General features: G+C 46.1%; 1 protein-coding gene and 1 long non-coding RNA gene across 3 annotated transcripts; one reads left to right on the top strand and one right to left on the bottom strand.

Moving 5' to 3' along the window:
* Nucleotides 1-414: 414 nt before the first annotated feature.
* Nucleotides 415-15,700, top strand: LOC310880616 (transmembrane protein 182-like). Of its 2 annotated transcripts, XM_083796741.1 has the most exons (5): nt 415-979; nt 3,352-3,469; nt 4,906-5,004; nt 7,173-7,310; nt 13,994-15,700. In XM_083796741.1, exons 1-5 carry the CDS (start codon nt 827-829, stop codon nt 14,221-14,223), a joined length of 738 nt encoding a protein of 245 aa, XP_083652867.1. In that variant the 5' UTR covers nt 415-826; the 3' UTR covers nt 14,224-15,700. The 2 variants fall into 2 exon arrangements, with proteins under 2 accessions (XP_083652867.1, XP_083652866.1); XM_083796740.1 differs by lacking the exon at nt 415-979 and having other exon boundaries at nt 2,549-3,469; nt 13,994-15,479.
* LOC310880623 lies at nt 15,038-24,192 on the bottom strand. The gene is made up of 2 exons (XR_014571825.1): nt 23,379-24,192; nt 15,038-21,773 (listed from the first exon to the last, which is right to left on the bottom strand). It is a non-coding gene; the product is annotated as an uncharacterized lncRNA (long non-coding RNA).
* Nucleotides 24,193-25,817: the final 1,625 nt, after the last annotated feature.

Below are 25,817 nucleotides of genomic sequence, written 5' to 3'. Positions count from 1 at the left end.
TTGTCCTCGCTCCCCGTGAGACACTGCTTCCAGAGCGGGGCTGGGCGGAGGGAGGGGAACAAACACCACACTATGTCCATTTCCCATGGCAGGAGAGAGATCCCTGTGCTACAGGCATGTAGTAAGGCTCTTCAGCTACACTGATAGGTACACCTGAGCTAAATGCTCCGTGTCTAGCAGGATGTGGACCTGTCTGAAATAACCGTGTGTGCAGGGGAGGATAGCACCACTCCCCGGAGCACCAAGAGGGTCACCGATATTTTAATGCCCTCCCTTGGACCCCTGGGGTTACTTTGTGCAAAAGCAGCATCAGCGTTTGGTTCAGAGGCAGGAGCCTGTTCCAGAAGTGCACTTCAGTACTGTGCTCTGGGGACACCCCTGAAGACACCTCGTGGTGAGGGCTGTGGGAGCAGAGGAATGGTAAAAATCTGCGGGCTCAGATCTGCTGCTGCAGCGCGTGGCCTCCCTGCTAAGTTCATGCGCAAGCCGGGCTTAAGCTCTCCAGTTTCCTGGGTACTTCTGCATAACAAGTGCTTGTGACCTCTGGATGCTGCCTACCGTGCTGAAATGAACAGCCATGTGTTTATTTGGAAATCTTCCTGCTCTGCCTCAATAGCTATTTGTCATGTTTCTTTAATGCCACAGCTGTTTGGCTACGCCAGGTCATCTGCTTTTATTAGTCCCTTTCCCACCAGCCCCTGAAACTCACACCGGCCACCAGAAGATCCGTATCTGTGTCCCAGAATAGCACGTCTCTCCGTCCTCTTCTTTCAGGGAACGGGAAAATCCAGCATTTCCCTTTTTTCCCACCAAATTCCGCTCTGCCATGAAGGCTGGCATCGCGGGGCTGGCCGCGGGCATCCTGGGCGGCACTGGCGTGCTGCTCTTCCTCGTTGCCTTCGGGACGGATTACTGGCTGCTGGCTTCAGAGACCTGCGGGATGGTCCCCGATGGAAACAGCACGCTCCAGCCCGGCGAGGTAAAGCCTGACACCGTGTCTTACTGGGGAGGAGAAAAACCGACTCATTTAAATAATATGCTCTGAAAATGTTGAAAGGCGACAGAGCTACTTTCAATTCAGGCGCTGGCAGTTTTAGATGTGATAATATTTATGCTTATTTAAAGTGACCTGTTCATGTAAAAAGTCAGCCTGAGCTAACTTGAAAATTGTGACTGAAGTAAAATTGTCTAGGAAACATTAGAACGGTGCTTCTGTATTCTGACAGATACGAATGTTAGGGAATGAAAGGCGAAAATGTAAGAGCTTTACTTGTTGACAGCATTTGCCTCAAAAGACAAAAGATTTCTCCTGATATTTGCCATTGAAAGATTTCTACCCCTAGTTTGCTCATTTAAAACCAGTACATATTTTAAAGTGTAGAACTTGGCAATCATTTACATCTGAAGCGATAGGACTGCAGTACAGACAGGAAACAACAGCGAGCATCAGGGGCAGCGCAGAGCAGACACGGATTCCTGCCCATCTAACACGAAGAGGCCTGTTTATTGCAAAATTTAGATTTCTATAGGACTTCTGTTAGCAGGAAACACAATTTTTAGATGACAATTTTGAATGTTTCCTATTTTTATGACAGGTGTTTTAGTGCTAAGTGCTCTTATCACATGTTCACGGATCCTTTTTAACGTGTGATTTTAGCCGCACTTGCTATTGTCTGACTGCTCGAGGAAGTAACAGCCCGCCCAGTTCCCTCAGCCATCCACTCTTCAAAAATATTTTTGTGCTGATCAATGCGTGGCTTCAATTAAAAAATGACAGGAAGGTCCTTGTTTTTTGCAGCCTTTTTGTTACTTCAAAGTTCAATCCAATTAGGTTTGATTTTTTTTCTGGTGTGGTGAGTCACGCTGGGTAAACATCATGATGCCAGCAAGAAATACTTCCTTTCATTTCGGAATCCCATAATCAAATGTAGGACACTGTTCGCTTGAGTCATGTTTCCAAATGACTTTCTCTAGTGAAAAAAAAAAAATTTGATAGAAGAAACTGCCGGCAGAAGACGCTGTCTTTTCTTTTTAAAGCAGCTTGATAAAGCCGCAAAGAAGGCAGGGCCACGGCTGAAGGGGCCGAAGGAGTGCAGCTCTGGTTTTGCATGCTTAGGAAATGGCAAAGTTAATTGTTTCAGATTTTTGTTTGTGCTGCTGTCTGTCAGAGCGGAGAGGCCAGGGATGGCACGGTGCACTGCCCAACCATCTCAGACCTGTGAGTTACGCTCCTGGCTGTGTGTTAGTTTGCCTGTCACTGAGGCTGGGAGACTGCAGAAGCGCCAGGAAGAGATAGGCGCTGCTCTTGTTCTTTCCTCTGAGCTATTTTATTTCTATTTCAGACGCTGTTTTCATGATTTCTAGTTCAGGTACCAATTGTGTAAATGGGCTGTGTTTTTACCTTACCTGCCCTTTCCCAAACTGGCAAATGCTGTCCCTTAAGGATAAGGATGGCTGTGAGTACCTGCTAAGCCGCAGTTAAACCTGCACCAAGTCAGCAGCGTGCCAGATGATGAACTATGAGGTCTGTATAGCGGGTATTTTATCCTGAAAATAAAAGGAGAATGTTTTTTGGTAACTAGTCTTTGACTCAACACTGCAATATCCTCCCTTCTGGAAAGACCTAAACCTTGCACTCGCAAATCTGGGCTGTGAATTGTGGTAGACTCACCAAAAAAAAAGCAGTACTTGTCAGCATCCCTACCTGGGTCTATAAGAAGACTGGTGTGGGCAAAGAGTAATTCCTGTCTCACGTAAGGTTAGCATAACTTCTGCCAGGCTCAGCAGCGGGACAGGAAGAAGAAAACCTTGGCATGGTGAGTAGAGGCTCAGTGGGGGTGTTAGCGCTGGGCTGCCTTCTGGGTTTGGGCGAGACCTCACATGGATCCTGCAGAGTGCACGGACATCTGACCTGTTGCATTGGGTCACCCCTAGAACTGCTTACCTGGTAATCCACAACAGCAATAGCACTTACCTAGGGGAATTAGCTAAGAAGTAGGATACCCCCAGAACACTCTGCCCCTGACATACCTTCCAGCTCTGGCAGTCAGTGCTTTAAAGATATTAGAGAAAGCAGAAGACGATTTATGAAGATCTGAGGGAGCTTTGCTATCAGAATGGCCACAGTGATGGCACTCACTTTGAGGGACTAAGAAGGTCCTTCATTCTGTAGCTATGATATGGCAGAAAGTCGAGGGCAGCAGCTGTTCCCTGACCCCTCCAAAACCAACTCAAACAACAGCAAACCAAAGCCCCACCAAACAACGGAAGCAAACCATCCAAGCTAAAACACACACTTTCCACCTTTGCTGGGATCATCCCCACATCGGCTCAGGCTTTCGTTCCCCACAGGCTGAAACGCTGACCGAGGCCAGGAAGGAGATCCTCACTTTCCACCACGAGGGCTTCTTCTGGCGGTGCTGGTTCTTCGGCGAGGGCCAGCCGGAGACCATCTGGACCTTCTGGTACAGTGAGTACCCGCAGCCTGCCCCGACGCCACCGCTCCGAGTTTGCTTTCGTTTTTCGTTCTCATCACCTCTCTGTCAGGAGCTAACTTGGGTCACTCTTTCTGGGCTCTTTTTTCGACTTGGGTTTTGCTGTCGGAGGGCTGTTCGCAGTCACTTAGGAACCCCTTGGTGCCAATTAAAATATCACCTATGAAGTCTTACGCGGTGGTGACCTCCACCAGCAAGGACGGCTCTCCCCGTGCCCCTTGGTGTCTGTGTCCAGCTCAGGCCTGCTGACGGTGCCTGTCGGGCCCGTAGTGGTGCTTTGCAATCCGGGCTTTGGCCTCGTGGTGCTGAGCATTCCCCCCTCCACACACACACGTGGCCTCCTGGGTGCTCCGGGCCTCCAGCAGCAGGGCCCAGGGTGAGCCCTGACCTGCGGGCTGGTGCTCTTGGGCACACAAGACCTCTGTTAGATCTCACCTGTTTCGCTTTTTAAGGCCCTGTTTTGCTTTTCAAGGTCGGTTCCCTCAATCAGGTTATTCCCCGGTGATTAAAGTGTCAGACGACTTCGCTGTCCCTCAGTCCCTGACCTCCGATTCGTGTAAAATCTTGTAGGAAGAGTTACTGCCACTGTTCCCCAGAACAACGTGGGATTTTTCTCACAGAAATTTTTTGATGTGAAAAAAAAAAAAGCTGGCGAGAGGGAGTTTGCTATCTAATTACATTATACAGAAATACATTATATAATATAATGTTACCTGAAGTAAAACGACTCTTCCTGATAACTGGCAAATTTGTATTACTTCTTTAGGTATTTATTATAATAGGATTGATCATGGCAAATTAATTTGCTGCTCTCATGGATGTAATAATTAATTCAATAGGTATTCCATAGTCAATTTAGCATGAACTAATGTCCACCTATTATAAAGTGTTCCTTTGAGCTGGGGAACATATTTAAATAAGTGGCCAACCATTAATTAATTCATTTAACATTCATTCTATTACCGTTAATCACGATAAGCCTCAGTGGTATTAATATTGATGGGGCACGTCCATTCTAATTGTGCTTTCCTCTCACCAACTGGAGGTCTCGTAGGGGGGCTTGCTCTAGCACCCAAACCCCTTCGCCCCTTCCAGGAGGGAAATAGCAAGAGGAATAGTGACATTAATTTGAGTTGCTCCATCTTTTGTGATTTATGTCCACCTCAGACTGATGTTATGAAGGTACGATGTCATGGGGGTGGCAGTCTCAGATCCTGTTACATCTCCCCTCTCTCATCACTCTTCTGTTTTCTTCTGTCTAGCCACAATTTTGCATCCTTCTGTACTCCCCAGCCTTCAGGGCAGGTTATGTGTGTTTTCCAGGACAGGGCATTGCCATCCGAATTATGGCATACTGTATAACTATGATTTTGCATGAAATCAAAGCAAACCTTTTCTTGTTCTCTTGCAGCCAGCCAAGCGCACCCCAAGCACTGCATGCACGGCTACCTGTTCCCCATGCCCGTCACTCTGGGACCTTTCCCCCATCCCTCCTACGACACGACCGCAGGTGGGTTCCCCCCCTCGTCCCAGCAGCGGGGCCGGGAAGGATGGGGTGTGCTGTGCTGCTGTCCCCTTCTGCAGAGCTGTGCGGCCGAGCACAGCCAGGACTTTTGGGCATCTCCCTACAAAGTGGCCTCATGTGGCCCCGAAGCGTTCCCAGGGCCTGGCTTCCCGGGGGAGCTCCCGTGTTGATTCATTGCAAGACAAAATAAACAAATGCTGGAAAAATCAGTTAAAGACCGAATTGTCAAAAGATCCACGCAAGTGGCTGGCTTATTTTTAATACACCGAATACGACACAGTTGGAGAGCTCTCCTTTCAACTGGTTCCCTTTTTATTTATGTTTCTCTGTATTTTCAGAGTTCTTTAATGAATCAGCTGCTGTTAGGAATTTTAATTTGCTAAATTGGTGGCAGCAGCTAGAATTAATTCCATGATCTTTTTTGAAATGAATTGATTTCTTTAAATAGTGTGCATCACTCTGCGTTGCCTCTGGGGATCCGGGGCAGGCATGCTGCACAAACAAACATCTTGACCTTTTCCTTAGCCTTTAGCAGTACCTTTTTATTTTTTTTTTATTTTTTTATGAGGAATTAATTAAAAAAAATATATTTGTCAGTAGGAGCATGTGAAGGAGAGCAGCTAGTTTCTTTTGCTGTGCCGTGTCGGATCCCTGCCTCGGGGAACAAGCCGTGATGTAGAACGGATGCGAGCGGTGGTGAAAGGAGTAGCCCGTTGCAGGTTGTGTATGGCAAGCACGCAGGTTATCGCTGGCTTATTTTTTCTGCTTAGGAGAGAGTAGTATGACGTCCAGCTTCTGAATGATCTCAATGATAAACACACTGATTTTTCCATACTAAATAAAGGGCCATTGAGCCATCTGTCGCTGCCTGTCAGCCTGCACTCGGCAGCCCTCTGCAGCTGCCTCCCGAAATGCCTTTTGGGGACGGCCCTGGGATGGGCTCAGTGCCGAGGCTGCTGTGGCCCCGCTGCCGAATTGGCCTCAGTGCTGTCACCCCTGGGGAGGCAGGGATGTGTCGGCGCTGAGATGGGGATATCGTGACATAGAGATGAGGACATGTCAGCACGGAGATGGGGATGCCTCGGCACGAGATGGGGATATCGTGACACAGAGATGGGGATGTCTCAGTACCCATGTTTAGGACAGCTGGAGCTGCACCAACCCCACTGCAAAGCATCTGGAAATCTGAGGGGAGCAGGCATTTCTGCCGTACACATTTATTTTATTTCCATCCAGTCTGCACTCAGATGCAAATTATGACAAAACAGGAGGCCGTCCAAGAAGAGGGTCCTCCAGCTATTACCTGCTCCAGAGATAATTTTGCCTTATCTGCATCCTCTTAGGCTCCCTGAGAGAAACGGGTGACGGGAGGTTAAACATTAAAATGAATTCTGTGGTTTTGGAGAGTTCAAGATACTTATCTCTCCCTAAGTGGCTCTCCTGACAAAATGGTTTAAAATGAGCAAAACGCATCTTCTCTGTATCATTTTTCTTTCAAGTGTGAGTCATTTCAGCATTGCCCATTTGCTCACGCTCAGCTCAAATCTCTCTAACTCATACTTCTCAGAAACAAAAGGCAGAGAGAGGCAGTGGTCTGAGAGGACCAGATAAATTGGGGAACTGGGAGAGGGTATTGGAGAGTTTCTGCCTGAGGACCCGCACCTTTGGCCAAGACTTGGCCACTCACTTGTTCCATCCGAAGTGACAGGGACATGACGGATGCAAGCTTGCCTGGCTCTGGCTGGCATGGTTGTGTGAAGTCACAGCAAAAATCCCCAAATCCTGGGGACAAAAAGGCAAAAGGCAGTCGCTCTCATGCCCTGTTTGCTGGCTGGGAGTCAAGCAAGGCCGCAAAGTGGGAAAATGACAAGCTCCTGTTTTCACTGCAGTCCTGCTCTGCAGTCAACAACAATTGACTTTACTTTAAACCAGGGTCCCGGCACCTTCTGTAAGTGTAATTTAAAATGGAGTATAGATATAATCGGATTCCATCTCTCCAAATTTTGCTATTTCCTTTCCTTTCTTGCCCAGCGCTTCCATCCCCACAGGTACATCTAAGGACCGTGTCCTGTGCTCTCACAAGCTCTGTGACATGGTTTCCTTGCAAACCTTTTCCCCCCTTTTCCTCTGACTCTCTCTTTTTGGCTGCACAGTGTACAGAGGCTTCTGGACAGCGTTCATCATGCTGGCTGTGGCTGGCGGCCTGGTGGGAGGCCTGCTGCTGGTGTGTGGCGTGCCCTTCGTCAGCGCCAAGTCCTACAAAGTCGGCGGTGGGTTCCTGCTGGCCTCGGGTAAGCTCCCAAGCAGCAGTAATCGGATACACGGGGCAGGAATGCAGTGGCCGTGGCCCGCGGTGTGCAAGGGGATGGGGCGGCACCCAGGGGTGGGGTGGTGCTGGGGAGGGATGGGAGCAGCACTGACTTGGAATAAATGATCTCCCCCTTCCTCATGTAGAAATAAATGTCTGTGCTCAGCAAAATGTTAGAAAGAAGGTCTTTAGTCCTAAGGAGTCTGGGAATTGGGCAACATATTTTATTCTTCTTTATCCTTCTGTGCAATCCAGAGAGCCTTTTATTTTAGTAAAGCCTGTAGCTGCAACAACCCAGGGCACTGATTAGCCCCGCTCTGCTCCTGTCAGTGTGTCTTCATATATTGTGAGCGGCTTCTGTCTTTGCTCTACATCTGGTAGAACTGGAAACCCACCACGCAGGGACAGGCATACCCCGCGACTCAGAACTGGAGGGCTGCTTCAATAAAATCCGAAAAGATAAAGCAGTGTCACAGCAGAAAAATGAATTAAAAAGAGTCATTTATTCATTATTCCCACTATCATTACTAATTATTCCACTGAATTATCACTTGGGTTTTTTTCTTTTTCTGTATTTGAGAGGGAATAACTAGCTTAACTAGGAGAAGTACTTGATTTATAACTGTGACTCAAACTTGGAAATAGAGCTTTTTTGCAATGCAAGCAGTTAAAGCTTGGAGCTCTGGTAAGTCATGCCAAGTGAAGAGCTTTGTAATGAAGTCAGGCCTTTCTCTGAAATTAATTATGCTTAATTATGGACCCTGCACTACGTTCTTCTTCCTCGAGCACTGCATCAATCAAACATAAGCCAGGATCTATGCTCTATTTTGTGTGTGTGTGTGTGTGTGCCTAAGCTTTTGGGGCCCAAAAACATTCATGAAACTATTTAACAAGAGAGGTCCCAAAACTAACCCTGGAGGAACTCCAACTAAATTCCTCCCAATATTGTCATACCCTCCCATTATTACCTTTTGCTCTTTTTTCCCTGTTATTTACCTCCCTACCCATTTTATAGGTCCTTTCCTAATCTCCATCTTCTCCAGATGTACTAATAATTAACCATGTGACAGCAGCTGAGCTGCTTGTTAAAATGGAGCTAGATGACATCTATCTATTTGTCTAAAAAATCTGGAAGGCACTAAATCAACGTGGCCCTACCTGCCTCTGCTAATTCGCTTTGCATTTTGTCCAATTTCCCATTTGCCTCCAGGTCTTCAGTTATTGAAATAAGGCCGGCAAGCCTGTGGGTATCTGCTTATCTCTCTCTTATATGATTTAATAAATGCTTGGTTGGGTTTAATTTTTTTCCAAAGGTAAATTTTATGTGGTTTTACACACATGAATTTCATTTGGGAATGCAAGATGTCTTGCTCTCAGACTGCTGTTGGGTACCGACGCCTTCCACTGCGTAGTGCTGTCGACTTGAGACTGGGGCCCAGCACCTGAATTCTCTCCAAGGGGAGACACTGCCTACCTCAGTTAACATCCTGCTTCACCAAAATCCACAGCTTTCATTGGAAAATGGAGGGTGGTCACGTTCTGACACGGCCAGATAAATATAATATCACACAGAGAAGGGTGTCGAGTAAAGTTGAAACACCATATTCTATTTTTTTCATTGTTTTTGCTCTTTATTTGACTACTTCTGGATTAAAAGGCTGGGACATAGAATTTGGTGTTTTTTAGAAAAACTGATTATGCATCACCTAAACCTTTTGGTGTTAGACAGAGATGCTGCTGTTTAAATAGAAGTTTGTATCAGTTTCAACCTGAATAGCAACCATTATTAACTGTCATTAAAAGGAACAAGCTCAGCTGAAAGAGTCTTACTGTTACATTTTCGATCTAAACAAAAGAGGAATGAAATATTATTTCAACATTTTCAGCATAGTTTGCTTACAGTTTCAGCTGATCGCTGTGTTTTTGGATCCTGAACTCAAACTTCTGCATCCTGCTTGATGCTGACATCCCGATGGACACAGGATGCCTCCCTCAGGGGTTATTTTCTCGCCATCCCTTCTAAAGCTATTTTGTGTAACTGTTCTCAGCGGCAGGAGCGATGGATTTAACACAGCATCAACTCCCTCGCCGTGCCTTTCCTTCAGGTAGCAGGATGTGAGCGATGATGCAGGAGAAATTGCATATTGTCTTCTAATCGCGGCCTGCAGGTCGGTGCTAATTAACCTCCCCTGCAGAAATGATCTCTCCTCGAGGAGGTGTGAAATCTGTGATGCACAGAGCGGGAACACGCTCTGGCCCTGGGACAGCAAGACCAGCACCAAATCCATGGGGTGCTGGCCCCTCGGGATGTCCCGTGGCCCAGCCCTGCCCTGTCCTCAGCCTCCCTCTGCCCAGGCAGCCTTAAAACCGTCATGAATCATTGTAAAGCAATGAGGTGTGGGACACTGAAAGGCTCTAAAGGTTCTGTAAGCTGCCTGGGCATGGTCCTGGGCAACCTGCTCTAGGTGCCCCTGCTTGACCTGGGGTTGGGCCCAGAGGTCCCTGCCCACCTCGGCCTTTTGGGGACTCTGTGAAAGGTGCTGCCACCTGTTCTGGTAACCTCTCTATCATCTTGAGGGTCTTAGTGTGCCCCTCCAGGCAGAAGGATATCAACAGATTAAGGTGCAGATTTTTGTTGTCCAGTTAGGTTTCCTTGGGTCTTCTCTCCGAGATGCCTTCTGCTTGCTGTGTATTCAGAGGACAAACCTGACAGTCTGCCAGCTCGGTGGTGACGTTCCTGAGAGGTCACTCAGAAGACTGGAGCCATCCCCCTTGGTTCCGCCGCTGGACAACTCAGGAAATACAGCCAGGTCCCTCTGACATCCTCAGATACCTGCACTGGTACCTCGGTGAGCCTTTATCCCTGCCAGCCTGCTCCCAAGAGCGCCTGAGATGCCCGAGCAAACAGCCAGCATGTCGCTTTCCTGCTTTTTTTTTTTTTTCCTTCTCAAACTCAGCCTCAGTGCTTGCAGGGGGAAGGCAGACACTGTCCGCTGACTGATTTCCACTTGTTTCGATAGCCGGATGACAATGCGATTAACTATCATCACAGTGTCACCGAGCGGGCCAGGTGAACGCTGCATTGCACCTTCTGGAAGCTGTGTTGAAATTCCTGAGATGATTTCGCTCGTGCTCCTTCATTTCTATTTCCTTTGGGCATTTTAGCAGCCAAGCTTAGAAGCGAGAAAACACTTCATCCAGCCCTGGGGCTGCTACTGAACCTGCAGTGCTGCTGTGCGATGTTCAGACTGGTATAGCAGCAGGTTTAAGTGAGGAAAATGACACAAGATCAAGCTGTTGGCTTGCCCAGGACTGAGGAGGCTCTTCTGGAGGGAGGAATTGTCCTGCTGCGTCCTGCATGATGTTAAACAACGCAAAGAGGAGTCGTTACCAGCTAACCTTGCACTGGGCAGCACAACACCTGGTTAAATGTGCACTCTTCCTCCAGCCACTGTGCTCCCTATGCTGGCTCTCCAGCATCCCCACCCGCGTGGCACCGTCACTGTACCAGCGGGATGCTGTGGCTGTGGGGCATCTCCACACATCTCCATTGGATTTTATGCCAAAATTCCTCCTCCCACATCATTTTGGCAAGTCTCAGGCTCTGCATGTACAGCAGAAGCTGACGGCTGGGGAAAGGCAGCTGAAGGTCACCCCTCCGTTCCCTTATTATGAGCATCCCGAAGAGGTGACTGGTGAGAAAGGCAAACGAGTCGCTGACGGTCAAAGTTCATTTTTCTTGTAATTAGCAGATTACATGAAAGTTCAGGAGCTTCCGCAGAATAAGAGTTAAAGATTGAGTTCACTCACCTGTCCCTACAATTAACAGCTATAAAGGTGTCACAGGGATAAAAAGGGAGAGAAAGCAGAAGGCAGACTCCAATTTACCCACAATTAAGGTGCAGCTCTCCCGGGAGCGGGGGGAGCGCCGGGGGTTTGTGTGCTCGCGGTTAGCCCCTGGATGGAGGAGATTTAGCACCCCACTTCAATTTTCCCACAATTAGCCCCTCCCCAGAAGATGCCATTGACCTCATCAGCTCGGAGACTGAGTTCCACAGTTAATTTTTTCTGTTCCTGCCTAATGAACGGTGCCAAAGAGGGATGCTGGGTTCACTTCTTGGCAGAGCAGTACAGAAAAAAGCTTTTTTTTTCAGCTTGCTGACCAAGGCCACAAGAATTCTGTCTCCGTATATATGCAGCCACTTGGGCCAGTGGGATACGAAGATGTCTTTCTGCTACGGCTGCAACAAAGAGCATCCAGAAGGAGGTGGCTTTTGATTTCCTTTTCTCGCCATGGAGGCTGTGTAAATGAGTCCCGGGGACTCCTTGCCACCCCAATGTAATTATTTTAGGGAAGAAGCTGCTTACTCTGCATTTTCTTGTCATTTTACTGGAGTGTGAAAGCGTTCTTAATTTCGGTGTGGAGGCTGCGGCCGTGCCATCACCTCCAGCACCTGTTTATTGCTACACACACTGCTCCTCCCGGGCTCCCCAGGAGCAGCACAGGGGCAGGTAGGTTTTGGCCTGCTTTCCCCAGTAAATGAGCCTCAGGCAATCTGAATTGTCCTGGGACAATTCAACACAAAAACAAAACAAAACAAATCAAACAAACAAAAAAACCCACCCCTTTTTATTTAAAGAAAAATAGAAAAACTCTGGAAAAAAACACCACTGTACCCATGTCCTCTGTCCCTCTGGTACTACTTTTATATTTGTGTCTCTTATGTATTATAAGCTAATGAAATATAAATTGATCTTTAAAAGAGCACTTTTCAAGGTTCAGTTGCTATCTAATTAATTTAATTTTAAATTACATCAGTAATAAAGACTTAATTGCCTTCTTATCAATATATTGTATTTTGTAAAGAACATGTGACTATTTAAACATTCAATCATTTTCTTATAGAAGAATAATTGGTATTTTAAGCATACAACTATCATACTAAGTGTAAAATATTTATTTGTGCACGTAATTTCAAGTGGTATCACAATCTCAATGAACATGCAAATGTTACAGCAGCTGCTGTTTAACTCCTAGCCTGCCTTTCCAGCAACCACGCGGACTTGCCTGTGGAAGGGAGAACGGTCTGAGGCAGCACAGCGTGGTGCTGTGAAGTGTGTGCATACAGTTACACACATTTTTCACTATTAAGGTTCAATTCCCAGTCCCAGGGTGCAGAAGACAGTTTAATAAACATGCCAGTTTGGGATGGGTAGCTTCAACTTCTATATAACACCTAGTGAGGACTGAGAAACATTTTGGACCCTTCACATAAGTCTCCTTCTAGGCTACAAGAGGTGAAGCAGGGTTTTAAAGCAGCAAATGTGCTTATATCCCTCGTGAGCAGGAACACAGCTCAGCGCTGGTGTGTGTCCTCCGAGCGAGGGCTCGGTAAGCCCCATTGCTAAGCAGATAGCTCAATGTCAAGCCATACCCGCAGCCTGTGCCTAGCATGGAAGCTGGATTTTGCAGTGCATAAGGTGCCAGGAAGCATAATTAAATATACCACAAGCTACCTTTGGTTCAAATTTGCAAGGGGAGAAATGAGATCCAGCACAAGCCAGAATGCATCAGCAGAACTGTGGTGGCTTGTCACCTACATTGATTCTGAACCCTTCACTTCACTTCTGCTACGAAAATACCATAATCTGTGATGCATGCCTTTCATACCTGTACGCACATGTGTGTGTATGTATGTGGAACCATTTAAAGGTAGTAAGCTTCTAGCTGTGAAGTGGCAAGACCAGATATTACTGAAGCAGCTTCAGATCTGTCATCACACTGCCACTATTTAGCGTTAATGTATGCTGACTTTTACATGCACTATATGTATTCTTTAACGTGATGCAGTAAATAATACTGGGACCATGCTAGGTTTTGTTATCTGTTTCGTGCAGAGACCCACCGCTCTGAGATATGGGGAGGGAGGTTCCTATAGGGTCACCTAACACAAGAATCCACCCCTCACGGGTCTGGGAGGTGCCTGCACTCCTCTTCAGATGTGGCCGCACTCCTCCTGTGAGGCTGCCCTTGTGAGGCCTTCTGTGTGGATGAGTGTGGAAATACGAGCTGCTCGGCCTGACGGACAGCTGCTGTTCGGGTCACAGGCACCTCACAAGACCTGGGGGGCCCCTCATGAGCTCCAAGGGAGATGCTGACTTTGAAGTCACGGCTCAGCCTGGAGCGTGTCCTCAGTCCTTCACCCCCTGGCTCTAAGGAGGGCTAAGAAGGTCTCACGTGCCATTTGGGCCATAAAAGTTTATACAGCCTCATGATATGAGCTGTTTGATACTGTTATTTAGTAGTCCAGCTGAGGTTGATGTATCATGGCCACTTGGACGTGAAGGGGGACTCCTGCAAGCTGGGCCAGCCACCTAGGTGTCCATGGGGCTGTTTGCCCCCACGCTGGGGGATAGTGCAGGGTGTTCAGAGCCAGCAGGACCAGTCCCCGTGGCTTTGTGTTTCTTGTGGAAAAGGGATCTGAAGTTGGAAGGCAGATTTTTCCTCTCTAAAGGGAAAACCCAACAAGGAATGGCATTCTGCAACACCGACCTTTAATGCAAAGGGCCTGCAAGACTAGATGGGAACCTGTTGCAGTCCTTCCTTGCTTTTCTGTATCTCATACGCTGGTTGTAATCTGAGAATAACTTTGTCTCCCTTTCCAGGAGGCTTATTTCTCCTGCTCATTTTCCTCTTCGTGATGTGGAAGGAGTTTGTGGCTGACTTTCAGAAGTACATCCTCCTGGAGAGGAGTGAAAAGTGCCTGGAGGAAGCGCCCGTGCACGTGTACTACGGCTGGTCCTTCATGTTCGCTGCCGCAGGGGTGCCCCTGGTGCTGCTCTCCGGCCTCCTCTTCTTTCTGGTCGGCAGAGACATTATGAAGTCCCTGGAGTAAGAAAATGGGCAGTGCTGGGCAAGCCTCAGAGAAAATCGGTGATGCTCCTTGTAACGAAATGTACACAAGTTTTTGAGGACTCGGTCATTTTTGTAGCTATAATTGTCGCCGTAGGTGCATGATTAAAGTCACTGGTGCATGGAGGCAGGGATGGAGCACTGAGCATGCAGATGCTCTCAGTCCTAAACCACTATTACGCTCTGGAGAAATTTAGACGTATCCATGGACTGTGCAGCACATTTAGGTCAGAGGAACAGCCTTCGCTGTGCTAGGCAGCTACCACGACCCATCCGTATTCAGCAGAGCTGGGGGTTTACAGTGTTCCCAGCATCCTTGTTTCTTGTAAGAGGTAATCGAATCTGACTGTGAGGGTGTACGCTCTAATGTCTATTTCTGAAAAAGCAATTAAGGATGATTTTTTTTTTTAGCTGGCTCTAATTGACATCAAAGGACAACAGTTTTAATGGAATGTCAGGAAACATGAGAAAGTTTTTTTGTTAAAAGCCCTGATTCTGAAGATACAAATGTAACTGGGCCTAACCTAACTTGCAGTAAGTGACTAAAGCAATTTCTGTGGCATCATAAGATGTATTAATTAGTCTTTCTTTACAGCACCATGCTACTGTGCATTTAATATTTTCCTGGACATAGGGTTGTGGGGATTCACAATCCAAAAACTGAAAGATGGAGTTGGGGGAAAGGGAATGGGAACAATAATACTATGATTTTTGTTTGTTTGTTATGGTAGAACCTGTCAGCCAGCATAGAACAAGAGTCAGCTCCAAAAAGATGCATTATATACGATATATATATTTTTAAATTCTTGCAATTGCTCAAGCGTATGTTGTCTGACAGGTTACAGTAGTCACACTAAGAGTAATGCATGCTAATTCTATACAAAACTATCTAGGTAAGGGAGGTGAAGTCATTTATTCTGTGTATGTGGAGGTTTGTAGAGACACCCAAGGAATGTCAAAGATTTGATCGTGCTGTGTTTTTCAGGCTGGATCTTGCTGCTTTGAAGTAGTTTGTTGGGCCCTTGCTTGCTGAACTCGTCTGCATAAATTGTAAATAAAACTTACTGGAAATATATGCTTTTCTCATGGATGTCATAGTTTGTGCTAAACATACATTTCCCAAGCTTAATGTCATACTATTGACTCAATATAGTTAATTAATAATGTAATGTAAATCTCTTCTAGAAAGCAGTGAAGATTGTTGGCAGTATAAAATGTTTGTTAATGCTCTTCCTAAAATATTATTCGTGTCTGGCATTTCTTTCCTTTATGGAGCAAGTTCTAATTACTCTTTTACAAGATTCATGGCATACATAGAGTGAGAAATTGTAATTCCCACATGTAAAGCTCAGTTCTTTCATATGAATAACAGGCTTGGTCTACAGTTCTTAAGTAAAATTCACACTGATTTCCATTAATAGAAATGTTGTTTGAATAAAATTGCTATGTACAGGTAAAAATCATGCTATATTTTATTTATTTATTTGTTTTCCCCCCAGTGAGTAGCTGTTTCATGACATTTACAAACACACGGGTATTGCAGTGTTTTATTTGGCAAATTTAAACTTTTTTTTTTTTTTCATTATATCTCTTTGGATTATGCCTGTGCCCCATCAGTTCTTCAAGTGATAATTTCTCACTATAAATTCACTTTGAATAATTTTTGTCATTTAATTATCTATTCAGTGTAGAGATGAACACTTATGGTCACAAAGAATAAAAGTATATAATCCAGGAGCAGAAGAGGTCAAGATTTACAGTCACTTGCCTTTCACTGATCCCATAAAACAATCCAAGCATGCAGAAATGATGATCCCATAAGAGACACCAGGGCAGAAGTATGAGAATGCAGCAAGAAATCCATCAGACTTATTGATATCTGTGAAGCTGAGGATCCCTGAAGTTGTGAATATAGAAGTGAGTTTTATATTATAGAATGAAATATTTATTAACTTTCTCCATCTGTTCTTTAAAAAATTTAGTTTAATGTCATCAAGGCATTTATGGAATACATTTAGCTTAATCATGCATTCATGCCTTAGGGAGTAAACCATCCCTGGAGACTTGCTCCTTCTGGATCAGCTCTAGAACAAGCAGTAGTTTAAAACTCCATCATTCTTTTCAAAAACATGACTTTGAATCATTCTTGAACAGATTTTTTTTTTTTTTTTTTAACTCTGGTGTTGAGCATACTTTAATAATCATGGCAATAAGGATACAGAAAATGAGATTATAGACTAGTACAATTAAATTAATTAGCACATATTAAAATGCATCATTTATAGTCAGCACAAGTGTGAACCAAACATGTCATGTTGGTGGACTAGAGAGTCCAACTCCTTTGGCCTCCTGTGGCAATTATACCGTATGTGGATAAAATTTTGTATGAAAATCATTGTTTCTGAAGATATTAAAAAATAAGCTAATGGACTCGGTGGTAAGGTTTGAAAGTGTGGAAACCACAGCCTCTTTCATCTGTTGAATGTGAAGAAGTCTGATGAAAGGATATTATAGAGTAGTGACAAGGACCTAATTCTGATCCGAGTTTTGTCATTATAAATCATGAGTAATTCCAGAGACTGCAGTAGACTCTTATCACTGTTAAACATCTGTAAGTCAGATCAGAACTGGGACTAATAAATACATTCAAAAATGCATAATTAAAACTGTGATTTCACATCACTGATGAATTTTAGTCAAGGATTTCTTCAAGGATGCTTTTCTCACATTAGCATTTGACGTTAGTAAGCAATGAATAATTCCATTTTTTCTTTCCAACATCTGGGACATTTCCTGCTTTATTTGCTACTTACTGAGCGCTCTGCAGGAAATATTAATGAATCTTGGGTGTTAAACTACAGGCCCCGTGGATCATGCTCGCGAGGCAATGTTACATAGCAGACACTGTATGTCTTGAGATTAAGAGGCTTGATTTTGGTGAAATAAGTTATCAGGAGGTTTGTCAAATAGGTGGGAGATACGGAGCTTTGGGGAGGTTACCCAAAGATCAAGCCCCTGCAGCTTCTTTGTTCATATGTTTCCTCATATTAATTACTTCCAAAGGAGGCAAAAATTAATAAAACCTTTTCCCGTGGTCTGATCACCTCTTTTACTGGTGATTTGGCAAATTAGCGCCTGGGGATGCCCTAAGGCCATTGCCGGGTGCTGGGCAGCAGCACCGAGAGGCGATGGCCCAGGAGACGGGCACACCGCTGTGCTCTGCTGCTTTCTCACAGCACTGGCAGACTGGTGCTATTTAATTTTTCTTGGTAAATTATGTGGTAAAACTCCACATTTAGAGGCATCTGCCAGCTCTTTAGAGCAACCTGCAGAGGAAATCTGGGTTTAGCAGCACAAGGAAGAGAGCTGCCAAAGGAGGAAAGAAATTTTCTTCCATGCTGATGTGAGGTGACCTTTGATATTCAGTCTGACCAGGAGGAAGAAAACACCCTTTGCCATGGAAAACAGGTCTAACCTGCACGTGCTTTCAACAGAATTCGAAAGTTTCAAGGAAAAAGTAAAAGTGCTGAAAGTCACTGAAACATGGGAGCACTGGACTTGCGAGGCTTCACACTGCATTGGACTTGTGTGCTCAGCTCAAACTTTTCTTTTTGCACAGTCTGGACTCATCAGCCCAAGATGCATCAGACCTTAATGTCTGGAGTAAGCCAGGCTCCTTGTGTTCTCCTGGGCCTGTTCTCTGGCCTAACAGGAAGGTCATAGCACCTGTATTTTTTTTTTAGAAGCTCTGGACACCACAGCCTGGACAAATGGAGACCTCCTCTACACATGGCATGCAGAGCCTAAGGGTCAAGCAGAAGATTAGGCCTGGGACAGGGCTGGACAGAGGGCTTTGACATCAACCCAAAGCCCACCTAGGGGCTGGGGCCGATCACGGATGATGCCATGCCGCATCCTCCCTTTCCCTCCCTGCCTTAGCCCAACAGCCATGGTTGAGGATTGCGGATGCAGCAAGGCGTCTGGTGCTGAGCATGTGCAGAATGAGACCAGTGGGGTCCCCTGACACCCAGGCAGGAGGTGAGGATGGACCTTCTTTGTGCCTGTGGCCTACCTGTACGTACTAACTTAGGCCAGGTGTTGGTTTTGCTCTCCGGTAATGATGGAGACGGAGGCCGTTAACTGAAAGGCAACCAGAATTAACTCCAGTTAAGTTTATAACCACCCTCTGGGATGGCTTGCTTTCACCCAGCAGGACTTAGAAAACTCTAAACTTTTTCTGTATATCCGAAAGAATCCATCTTCTCTGGACAGGTAGTGTTTTCACCTTCATCCTGCTGAGTCAGCACGGTGTGGAGGGCCTCTCGTCACTCGCCCCGAGCAAATGCTGCCCGGGGATGTGCTGACGTGGCGCAGGTGGAAGAGGGCACAGATGCGGTGCAGCAAATTAAGGCAGAAGCAAAATCAAAATAAACAAGAAAATATAAGCTAGCTCCATGCTTTGTGCATCGGGCTGTACATTACTGCAGGATTAAGTCGTATCAGCCACAGTACATTTTACAAGAGTGCACAGCACCTCAATCCTATAATCAATAAGCTGTACATGCTGCAGCACAAAGAGCTCTTATCTGGAATACCACTTTGAATTTAGTGAATTTATTTAATCCGTGGTGCCTGCAGAGCATCAGTCCTGTCTTCTGGGTTAATTTATTTATTCTGGTGATCTATTTTTAGTCTTTCAAGTACTTGACATTTGAGAAGTAGATTTTTTTTCCGACTTCCTGAAAAACATCTGAATTGAAAAAAAAACACCTTTATTTACAGAAATGTTTTTGTTTCCTCATTCACTCTCCACTCTTTCTCTTGGGACACAGAGCCCTGTTACCAGTACTAATAACCCTGCACTGAAGGGACTGGGGAAGGCTCCTTTTCACCCTGCTTGGATAAGCCTGTCTTAATGCTGACTATTCAGAGGATCTTCTCTCTTTATTCTCATCTCTTCCCCATGAATTCTTCAAAAGAATTACCTATTATTTTTGAGGTATTTTCAAGGTGCTGCATTTAGCTTGGGAGTTTTAATGAGTGTATGCAACGTTCTTATCTTCTAGAGCTTGGTATTTCCAGGTATGAACCCTTGACAGAACCCAAAAGAACCAGTTGTTTAAGCAGTATGAGTACATAGATGTTTGCTATGAAACAGAAATAACAAATGAAAAAATATTCTACCACCACTGCTCTGATGGTGTAATAGTGATTATTATCAGAGCTGTAAAGAATGCACTCTAATTAACCCAAACGGTAGGTACTAAACATTCGGTTATGCGAGAGGAGATTGAAGTTTTATAAGCTTTAAGGTCTGCAAAGAAGAAAAAAAATCTTGCCTGACCTTGACTGACTAGATTAATGATGGCTTCATAAAAGCAAGGAAAAAAATAAAAATAAAAGAGCATAAAGGGCAACTGTGTGAAAAACACAGGGTTAATTATATTTTCCGTATCCATTTTCCAACATTTCCCTGTGTGGCTTGCACTGACAAAGCAACAAATGCTGAGAAAAAAGAACCACCCCCAGAAAAAGGACATTACCCTGACAAAATATATTACCTCTCCTCAGAAATTTTTGCAGAGTCACAGAACGTAATTGTTTCTCCATTTAAGATGCTTTTAGAAATCTTTTGTATTTTTCTTTGGTTTAAAAGCCGCTCTGTGGGAGAAGTCATTCATGAAACCACTTGGAAATGCTGCTCAGGTAGCATGCAATGAGCTGGCGGTTTGAGGATCTGAAGCTTAAACTTCCTCTGTTACAAGCAGGAATAATTGGGGAGCAAGGTGAATAAACATGGCTCATTCTGAAACAGAGGCATCAATTTTGAATCTCTCCCAGCCATAAAAGCATGGAAATTTATCAATCTAGACAAATCAGCCAGTGAATTTGTCCTAGTGATTGCTGAAGTGGATCCTTCTCTTACAGGCCACGATACATCAGATCATTTCTTACACAGAGGTTCTGCATCCCAAACCACACACAGCGCTCCCAGAACCGAGGTCATTACCAAGTGAGTCCAGTAATTAGCTCCACAACCCAACCGTTAATCAAATTTATGGCATAGCTTTTGCATCACATCCCAGCAGCATTGTTTCCTCTAAGCTTTAAAAGGGTAAGTCCCGATGACGGGAGAAATGTTTCAATCTCTCGCTCTTATAAACAGTAAATTCATTCATAAAATGAACAGCGAAGAAGCAGTTTTCATGCTTTCATCTCCTCTGCAGCTGTCTGGCTTCACCTGCCTGGTTTGGGGTAGGAAGAGCCGTTCCTGGGACGACTCCCCGCTTTTTTCCTGCAATTTTGTTCTGCAGGTCAATAACTCTTCCACGCCATTCCCTGTGCATTGTGAAAATCTGTGTTATGCTAACACAAACAGACACACTTTATACATTAAATATATATAAAATGACTGGCTTTCTCTGCAGAGAGCCTTGCCTGCACCACAACCACTTCAAAGGCTTCAAAGCAGAGGTGCCTGCAGCTAGGGCTGCAGCTGGGAGCAGAAGTGCTGGTTTCAGCTGACACCAGAGGTTTCAGGATCTTAGGGCATGAAGCATTTTTCATTCATTTAAAATTAATTTAATTGGAAAAAAAAAAATTGAAGGAGAAAGCGGGGACTGGGTGGTGGGCAGCTGCTCCAGCTTTTCCTGCTGGTGCCACCCCTCCGAGCTAATGCATTGGTTCTGCAGGCAAAAACAGACAGTTTTGCTCTTACACAAGATACAAAACTGCCTGCCGGATGGAAGATCCTCATACATTGCAGGCAGGAGATGTGGGATGTACTGTGGGTGCGAATGCAGTTTTATACTGCGATGCAGCCAGAGCAGAGCTGCCCCATCCTATCCCAAAGCAGCCCCTAAAAAGAGACAAGCCGTGCAAGCTTAAAGCCATGATTTACATCAAAATATAGCCACTGATATAATAATAAGACACTTCAAAGTGTGCGAGGGCATGTGTGTGAGCATCACAGGGTGCAGTCCCTGACCCGGCCCTGTGCTGCACCCCACGGTGCTGACTGCAGGGGACGAGGACCCGCGGTGCCGTGGTCCCGCTTCTCTGGGCCGCGCTGCCAGCCTCGTTATCTTCTGACTCCCCGTGTCCTCCGCAAAGCTGCGTGCTCCGCAGGTCGGGCCAAACCCTTGCGTAGCGTGAATCGGTGGAGCGACACGACCGCATCGATTTAATTGATTCGGCCCAGCCTCGCCTCCGAGCTGGGCAATATTAACCGCTGCAAAAGATAACAGCGCGTGCTTTCACCGGAGGAAGACTAGAAAGATTTCTTCCGCAGGGCTGCTAGGAGTGCCCTCAGAAAAGAAAAAAACATTGCAGGGTTTTCTCCTCCCTGCCAGGGTTTGGCAGCGGGAGTGCAGCTGCGAAGGTCCCACTGGAAAAGCCGTACCTGCAGCACTGCGGGGAGCTGCCGTGCTTCACACACCGCGGGTTCACTCCTGCTGGCCAGGCTACAGCAGGATTTTCACACACAAAAATGCTATGGAAAGCCGTGGAGGGGGTCTCCAGCCAAAGCAGTCACTGAAAAACAGCAGCAAAGACATAAAACGGGGAGCTGAGCTTGGGATGGAGCGTTTGGGAGCGTCCTCAGCAAGAAGGGGGCTTGTGCCTTGCTTCCCTGCAATGTGGCTCTGACCTAAATTAAGGCAAAACTCAGGGCAAAAGCTGAATCACTCATTTAATTTAGCAGCGGAATCATAAGCCGAGCACTACAGTACCTGGTGAAGGGTGCAGTGATTTCTAATTATGGATTATACAGCTAATCAGCACCAATCAACATTTTATGATCTTGACTTAATATTTAATATAATGTTAATTATAATTGCCTTTGCCATAAACTGTGTCAAACAGTGGGCGTGCGCTCCCCTCCCGGTGTGCCCTGCGGTACAGGGTGGGCACGGGGCTGGGGCTGCTGGGGGGGGGACGGCAGCTCCCCCAAACCTGGCAGCGGCACGAGCCCAGTGCCCCACTCCCTCTGCCATCAGTTGTGACGCTAATTAAGTGGCGATGAGGCTCAGCCTTATTAGAATGGAGTTTTTATCTCGCATAAGTACCTTCCAGCTACAAACAGGGGAAGTTCATTTAATTAAAAATAATTTTAGTGTAAGTTAATGTGAGCACAGTTCAATGACTCTGAAATATGTTTAATTTTTTTTTTCCTTTCAAATTGTAGCAAGAGGCTGCAGGAAAAAACCCAAATAATCTGGACAGTGCAGTCAGGCCGTTTCAGTGCATTTAGACCCCCCACAGCTGCCTGTCCAGATTCCCACCAAAAAAAAAGCCAGGCATAACATTTAGGAGCTCTGTCGTCACTTAACCTGGAATGTTTTGGTCAGTGAAAATCTATTTAAAGATTTTTTTTCCTACATTGCTCTTTTTCATCCTCTTATGGCCTGGAAAGGAGTGGCACTCCTGCCATCCCGAGTGACCTTTTACATCGTGATTTTCAGCATCCCTCAGAGAGATGTATCAGGACGGGCACTGCTTGCTCAGAGCACATCCAAAGTTTTGCAGCAAGGGGCCTTTAGGCAAAACACAGCACCAGAAATCCCCTCTGACTTTGAACCTTTCACTGTCCCAAAGGATAACTCCTCAGAAGCACTTCTGAAATTCAGAGTCTCTGATTACAGCAGGAACAAGGAAAGCTGAAGGGGTATTTAAAGGTGGCTGTGCTTGGGCACAGGGACACTGCCTTTAAAAAGGCAGGATTGATTCTCTTGCATATTAGTTCATTAAAGCTTTTAGTGTTCTTTAAACTCATCCTCTTTCAATACGAAGCTCATCAGATAAATAAAATTTGAGGTCTGCAGGACTGAAATCCCATAGCAGCCAAGCCACCACACCACGGACATCTTTGGGGTCCTGGGCTGATCACAAAGAAAAATGTCATAGTTGAGCCAAACTCTCCTGTGTCCTTACGGCTCCTTCTCGGAGTACATGACACAGCCAGGAGGAGATGCTCTCCAGGCTCTGACTTGGAAATACGCTCTCCTCTCTACCAGAGAGCACCAGAAGGCATGTAAAAGGCATGCAACCCGTGCATCACAGAGCACGCGCACACCTACACCCAGAAGTTTAGCCCAGTTCTTAGCCCATGCCTTTACAAGGGCTTTTTGCCAGCTTTACCTTGTGTCTGTGCATGAGGACATCACCAGGTCTTCAGCTCCACCATGCGCACAGCACCAAAAATCCTCTTCATAGCCCTGAGAGACTCCAGGTTTTGCTCTGGTCTAAATCTGGGGAAAAGCCCCAGGAGCAGCATCGCTGGGGCTGGTGGCCGACCAGACAAGAGGGGTGCAGCAGCCTCAGCACTGGAGCTGGTCAGATGATGGCTGATCACAAGACAAACCCTGAAATGAGACCTGGCCATCAATACCAAACTCTTCAGTTATGAATTCATACAGGCCATTTTCAATTCCTTTTTTTAATGGCAGGTGTGTGCCTAAACTTCTCCTCCCTAAGGCACTAGACAGCTAATTGCTGTATCAGCTTCTCCTTAAAAAACGGACATGTTTTGCTTGTGTTGGTGTGAGTGCTGAGCCCAAACCTGCGATGAAGAGGAGAAGCCCTTCACCACTGGGAGGTTGCACCTGACCCTGCTCTGGCTGATTGGTGATGAACTTGAGCCCTGGCCTCCTGATTTGGGCAAACAAAGCTTGAGCTAGGAGACAAGCTCCTTACAGCTAATAGCTAAGCCCATTGACTTTCAAATGCAATCTGCTTTCCTTTTTTAATATATATAACTCTATTGTGCTGCTTCCCTGTTTACTTTCTTACAGCCCCCATTAACTTAAGTTAATATTACCATAAGGGAAATTAATTCCACCTCCCCACACATAGCAGCACCCCCCATCAGAGTAATTTGCTATCACTCACATGGTTATGTAAAGCAATTATACCCCCGTAATACCTCTGGTACCACTACGTCAGGGACTGATAGGTAAAGTCCCTTCATCCATTAAAGAACTTCTAACCTCTCCTTACATGTGCAGTTACATATGAAGTCCTGTTCCCAGAAAAGGTTAATTAAAGCCCATAATTCTGGTGGGAGCTGCACGCGGCGGGGGTCAGGCAGGAGTTTCTCCCATGCACAGCACTGCGCATCCCCTTACGCCTTCCTTACAGAAAGGATTAACCCCCCAGGAGGGCGCAGAACCGGAGGTCTCATTTTGAAAGGGGGCGCTTATCAAACCTCCTCCCTCTGTCCCTCTGCTTGTACGGCAGAGACACCACCTGCCCCTGGAAAGCCCCGCTCAAGCGCTGCGGTGACCTGCAGGGACAGCCACCGTGCCACACGTGGCTGGCACAGGCTCCTGTGCGTGACAGCCGTGGCCAACGGGGTGCCACCACCGCCCTGCCAGCCCAGCAAGGAGCAGTGCTGTCAGCTGGAGCCAGCTGTGGCATCTTCCAGGGGCTTCCCTACCTGCTGAAAACACGGTTGGTGAACATCATGAGCAAACAGCCGAGCGCCTCTCCCGAGCCAGCCTCCTTCGAGCAGCGCGACCCACGTGCGGAGGCTGTTCCAATGGGAAGGGTTTCACCTATTTACTCCTTGACGCGGCGCGAGGGACGACGAGGGGCATGGCAACGAACACGAGAGGGCTCAGCAGTATCTGCGCACCCAGGCGGGCGGACACGCACGCCTTTAGCGTGCAACGCCGGAGCCAGAGGAGACCACCAGCCCTAAAGCTGCGTGTGTGCGGTGGCTGGGGCGGCTGGTGGCGAAGGGAATGTGCAGCGCCTGCGATAAGCGCGGCCGTGCAGTATGCCATCAGTGCTACCTAAAAGCAAATGAAACTGGCATAAATAATTGTGCTGTAGAAAGCCTTTCTGTTGCACCTTGCCTATCACTGACAATTTACATATCTTAGGAAAACCTTTGTCAGCTTCTGTCATTTCTGCACTATTATGTGCCTTTCTGGATAATTACCAGTTAATGTGAAAAAGCAGATGGAAAAAACCTTGAAATTTCTGATAGAGAATCCTCAAACCTCTCCCCTTATCTGTGCACAGCAGCTTCCTGATTTCAAAAGAAGTTTGAAAACCTTTGTTAAAAATGTCCCTGATTCCCAGTTTGAATGAACCAAATGACATTCAGCTAAAATTATTCAGCTTTTTCCACAATTAAATTCCATTATCGTGAACTGCCAAAGTAAAATGGAAGGTCTCTTAACTAATGTGGCGGTTGTTTGCTTGTATTTTTCCTGGTGCGTATTGTATAAAGCTGTGTGAAGTAGACGGAGGATAAACAATAACTGTAATTTCGCATCAATGAGTGGGGCATTTTTAGACCCTTCATTATGGGAATGCACTGGGCTTGGTGCGTTTTGTCTCGTCCTTTTTCCCTTTTTTTTTTTTTTTGTGTGTTAATTCCTTTTCCTGAAAAACCCCACTGAGACTGATTGGATATTGCACCAAACTTAAGGAGCTGTGAGCGGTGACGGTTGGGTTTTCAGTCCTGTAAATGATTTCTTTATGCCGTCTCCACATACCATGAGAGCCAGGCGCCGGGCAGGCGCACACGCTTCTCCTCTCCCTGCAGCGAAGAGGCAGTGCTCGGGGGAA

Source organism: Anser anser (genome assembly GCF_964211835.1).
Source record: "Anser anser genome assembly, chromosome: 13".
NCBI lineage: Eukaryota > Metazoa > Chordata > Aves > Anseriformes > Anatidae > Anser > Anser anser.
Note: the sequence above shows the minus strand (reverse complement) of the source record. Positions and strands in the feature narration are given on the sequence as shown.